Source organism: Nanorana parkeri, unplaced genomic scaffold (assembly GCF_000935625.1).
Source record: "Nanorana parkeri isolate BGI_ZX_2015 unplaced genomic scaffold, ASM93562v1 scaffold708, whole genome shotgun sequence".
NCBI lineage: Eukaryota > Metazoa > Chordata > Amphibia > Anura > Dicroglossidae > Nanorana > Nanorana parkeri.
This window is the reverse complement of record NW_017306976.1, coordinates 271,619-276,879: the sequence shown is the minus strand read 5'-3', so window position 1 is coordinate 276,879 and position 5,261 is coordinate 271,619. Positions and strand designations below refer to the sequence as shown.

At 43.3% G+C, this 5,261-nt stretch overlaps 1 protein-coding gene across 1 annotated transcript in view; it reads left to right on the top strand.

The window, feature by feature from the left end:
* Positions 1 to 669: 669 nt before the first annotated feature.
* The window catches only part of LOC108792997 (xaa-Pro aminopeptidase 2-like), a 29,980-nt gene continuing 25,388 nt past the window's right edge, over positions 670 to 5,261 (top strand). Inside the window, exons 1-3 of the mRNA XM_018563898.1 lie at positions 670 to 741; positions 2,650 to 2,760; positions 4,466 to 4,529. Coding sequence (XP_018419400.1) covers positions 715 to 741; positions 2,650 to 2,760; positions 4,466 to 4,529 — 202 coding nt within the window. The 5' untranslated portion in view covers positions 670 to 714. The remainder of the gene's footprint in view (positions 742 to 2,649; positions 2,761 to 4,465; positions 4,530 to 5,261) is intronic.

The window sequence follows — 5,261 nt, the reverse complement described above, 5'->3', positions numbered from 1 at the left end:
TCTATCTATCTCTCTATCTATCTCCCTCTCTCTCTCTCTCTCTCTCTCTCTCTCTCTCTCTCTCTATCATGTGATTCCCGTTCTCCTGCTCATATTTGTTGATTTAAATTAAAGTCTAGTTGTTTTGAAACCTACATGAAAGACATTTTCTGTACTGGAAAATATTAACATAACCCATCATTTAACAATGACTCTTCTGTGATTAATTCAGGGAAAGTTTCCTCTTCCACAGCCCTCTGTAAACATAGACTTAGCTGTAAAGTAGTCACCGCTCCAAGCTCGCTCTTGTGATGGACTACAGTCTCAAAGCAACTGAGTAAACACAAGATGAGAGTGTAGTCCTTCCCAGGAGCCAGCTTGGAGCGGTGACTACTTTACAACACACACAGGGACCATGGGGAACAAAAGTAGCCCCCCTCCAGGAGGAAATACAGTGTCAGCACCAATTCAGAGATGATTGGAGGATCTACAGCCAAACGATATACAAATACGATACATTGTTGTTCATAGTTAAGATGCTAGAATGTATTTCTAAAAAGTAACTCCCGAGTTTAGTGTCACTTTAAGCATTGTGTTTATACAATGTGTCATTTATCTGCCCAAAATAGTTACAATTTAGGTAATAATTATCCTTTTATATTTAGTTCCTACTAAATATCTGTGCTATTTTCAGGATACACTGCCGGTATTCCCAAGGAGCCCCGAGACATAACCATGAGGGACTGCTCTGCAAATCCTCCGGTGAGATATTGGGAGTAGGAAATGGGTGTTTGTCAGCAAAAGTATTCTTTATAACGGAACTCTAAAGTCAGGGAAACGCCACCTGTGTCCCGGCATCTGTCATTGATAATGTTTTTGGTAATTAACCCCTTTAGTACTGGAGCAATTTTTTAATTTTTGCACACACACATCCTAAAATCTGAATTTTCAGAAAGAAAATTACTTTATATCCCCGAGCAATTCTATATTTTCTGAAAGCAGAGGCACTGTAGAATGAAAAAATTATAGCTGAATTTTTTATGTTGCATTATATTCACGCAAATGTTTATCAAATTGATAGTATTAGGAAAAGTAAAACACTAAAATGGATTTCTACTGCAAACACAATATAATACCCGTTTTTTGGTAAAAAATAAAAGGAGGTCACGTCGAGTAAATAGATATCAAAGATATCATGAGTTCAAATTAGGCGCGCCTGTGCCATGGTGAGAAATAATGGTATTCAAAATAGCCTTTACCGCTCATCAGTTTGGAGTTAAGAGCCAAGTTATGGCCACAGAGTTATTGTTCTCACTCCGATGTTCGTAGCGATACCTAACATGTGTGATGAAATTGTTGTTTACTTACATGAGCAAGCGTGTTTATCCACAGGCAGATGGCAAGGTTGGTTTTCATTTTGTAAAATTTTGATTTTATTATTTTTTACTGTTTTTAACACTTTTCTTTTCACTTAACTTTATTGCTTTCACAAAGTGAATAACAAGCCCCTATGTGATAGCATTTGGAGGTGACAAGTTCTCCTTATGGAGACATCTGGGGTCCCCTTCCCTCCAATACAAACATTTAAGCACAGGATTTTCCTCGATCGCTTGTGCAACCAGCACTTCAACCAGCTTTTGACAGCCCTGAAGCAGGAAGCACCGAGAGCACAGCAGTAGTGGCAGTGGGTGGGGTGATCTGATTTAGAATGGATTGCTGTCATCAGAGGCTTATCAGCCGCTAATGACTGCTATTCATTTACACAGAACAGTCAGGGGGACGTTTCTGTTATCAGTGGCGTCACAAGGGGGTGCGGCATGCACCTGGGTGACACCATTGGAGGGGTGACACCAAAATGACTGACAGTCATTTTGGTGTCACCCCCTCTAAAAAGTCGGGCACTGGACCAAGAGTCCGACAGTTTCAGGAGAGACCCTACCTCATCCCGTTGGGTGAACGTCCCCTCCTCTCTCTGCCGGCGTGCACCACCAAGATGGCCACCAGCAGGCGTCAATTAGATGACCGTGCATGCACGTTGTCGCCATCTCTCCAGGTGACACCCGGCATCGGAACTCCCCTGTCTGTTATCAGTTCCCGGTTGCTGAAGCGACCATGAGCTTATAGCGGAAGGCTGAATGCAGCCGATGTAAGGCATGCTGAGCTGGCCAGCCGGGGACATTTTTGTTCCGTCGTATGCCTTTACGTTGGTGGCAGGGAAAGGGTTAAATAATCAGCCTCTTGCAGTCCCTGTGCAGCTGAACTCAAGGAAGGGGAAGGAGAAGCAGCACAAGGAGCTAATCAGTTCATATGGTAACAAGAAGCATAATGATAGGGGAAGAGAACAGAGTGATAGAGAGAGATGAGCTTATCACTTGCTGCTTCTACTGTCACTGTCCGGTCACAGGCTGGGGGCGGGTCCAGGATGTCCTGGGCTCAAAGGAAGTGGGTTGAATGATGCTGGCCACCGGACTGAGGATATCTAGTGGTAGAAAAAAAACCCTCTAGATTGAAGGTGTTAATTTTGCAGCTAAAGTGAGGGAGGGGAAGAACGAGGGAAGGCAAAATATTTTATTTATAATGTTATTGTTGTTAATGAATATGGAAGGTGGTGATGAGGATCACATTTGTTATTTCTGTTATGATTATTTTACTATCTTATTTTGCACCCAGTATATTCCACCCACTGCAAAGATTTCTACAGAAGACCTGAACAAACTCCGCCAGGAAATGAGAAACCACAACATCAGCGCTTACATCATCCCTCCGACTGACCCCCACCTGGTGAGAAGAATAATGTCCTTCTTCCTAATAACCTGAGTAATTTCAGAATAGGAAAGTGCTAATTGTGTCATAGAGACTTGGAGACCCCCTACTGTACTTTGGTGTAGGTTTATACCGCAGCCCCTCCCCCCTCCCAGACTGCTTTTAAGATAAGGGTTCAGACTTCCCACAGCCCTCGGCTTTCTGCATAAAGGCAACAGCCACACACACATAGCTTTAGTTTTATCCTAGGCATCATTGTGACAATTAAACGATCAGTAAGTGCTGTAGGGATTCCCTACAACATCCTTTCTCAACCTTTTTCTTACCTCAGAAGGTCCCCTCAATTAGTGGTCTGGTCTCCCTGCTTAAATGATTATGCATACAAATCATGGTATGTTAGACACACCACATTGGTGTTCAATGAGAGATTGTGCCCTTACACTATTGGTCAGTGAACAGAATACCCTGGTGGCCATTATAATGGTGATCTTTGTAGCGGTCCCATACATTGGGGGACAGTGGGGAGAATGCTCCTTACATTGGTGGTCATTAGGAAGAGTGTCCATTAAACTGGTGGTCTTTGTAGTGGCCCCATACATTGGGGGGGACAGTGGGGAGAATGCTCCTTACATTGGTGGTCATTAGGAAGAATGGCAGTTATACTGGTGATCCTTTTAGTGGCCCCATACATTGGGGGACAGTGGGGAGAATGCTCCTTACATTGGTAGTCATTAGGAAGAAAGCCCATTATACTGGTGGTCTTTGTAGTGGTCCCATACATTGGGGGGACAGTGGGGAGAATACTCCTTACATTGGTGGTCATTAGGATGAATGCCCATTATACTGGTGGTCTTTGTAGTGACCCCATACATTGGGGGGGGGGGGGGTACACAGTGGAGAGAACGTTCCTTACATTGGTGGCCATTGCAAAAAAATCTCCCCATTACACACAGTTTATATGATCATTGGTGACAACGGTTACATATCCGAGAAAAGGGAGAAAAAGCTCCAGTGGTCTCATGCCGCTTGCTCTGCCAAGTAGTATTGGTGCCAGAGCATTGAGGGCACGATCAGGTGGGACTTTACTCCACCACTGCTCAAGGAAACCCTAACAACCTATGGAGTAGGGATGGACTCATTGGTGGATCTGAACCCAAGATGTTCACAGTTCATTGAATGGGTGAATGATTTTGCCAGTTCAGCTGTCCCCCAAACCTCCTTCTGTCTCCTAGCGAGCAATATGGCTCACACAGCATCATTGGTTGACTGGTGGCTTAGCTCCACAACATCATTGGTAGTTATGGTGCACCCTCCTGAGTCCTAGAAACCTATGACGCTCTGCGGCCCAAGAGCTAGCCTCCTAGCAACCAATGATGTTGTGTCTTTGCTTGCTAGGACATAGGCAGCCCAGGTTTAGGCTTGGACATTCGCCGAACCCACACTTTCGGCTGGGTATGGTGAACGTCCAAACAAACCGAATCCAAACCATTTAGGCTCATCACTACTCTGGAAGAACCCTAAGGTTTCAGGGAACCGTGACTGAGAAACGTTGTCCTACAGGGTAATAAAAGGGGTCATAATCATTCAGAAAGATTTATGTAACAAGTTTGAAAACCTTTTTAAGCTCTAGAAGCGGTGATTTTTTTTACCCACACATAACCTTTAATATGAAATAAAACATGATAGCGACGTACTGACACATCATTCTGCATCCTGTACACAGGGGGGGTACACTGCAGACCGGGAAAAACGAAGACAATGGCTGACCGGATTCAGTGGATCTTCAGGTAACAATCCAAAAAATGCTGTACTGCACCTTTAAAGCTGAACTCTAGGTAAACAGCTCCATTGAAATGCATCGGGGTGGACTGTATTATAAGTCAAAGGATTTGTAATTCTGATCTGAGAGAGATTTACCCAAACTGCTGACAATGGTCTCACCAGATAGGAAGTGAAGGGGAATCTGCAACAGTAACACAGCACAAAGTAAAGATCGAGTAGGCAAAGGGTAGAATCCCTGCCAACTTTTTATTTCTAAAATGACAAAAATAGGCAGCACATAGTCCTCAGATGTTTACTGAGGTCACAATGCAAAAATTACAATAGCAAAACCACCAAAAAGAAAAAAAATCGAAACCAACGACATTTTGGAGGCACAGAGGCCCCCCTACTCTCATGGTGACAGACCAAGGTGTGTGTTTGAGATACAATCCTTCCCCACTCCTTGCAAAACAAAAACTAAAATGTAACATCTGTTTGCTTTAAATGTTTATATCCAGTGCAACGCCATAAAAATTAAAATGTAATCACCATTCCGTTCACTGAGATAAGATAGAGACAGAGTTTTATCAGCTCATCAGATCACGAGATCTCATATTGTTTTATTACTGTGTTTGTTCTAATCTGCACACGAGAGGCTACATGACTGTGCTTGACTTTATTAAAGAAGACGCCGTGCCTTATACTTTCATGTTACATTGCTGAATATTCATCAGTGGGAAATTATTGGCTTTGAGTAA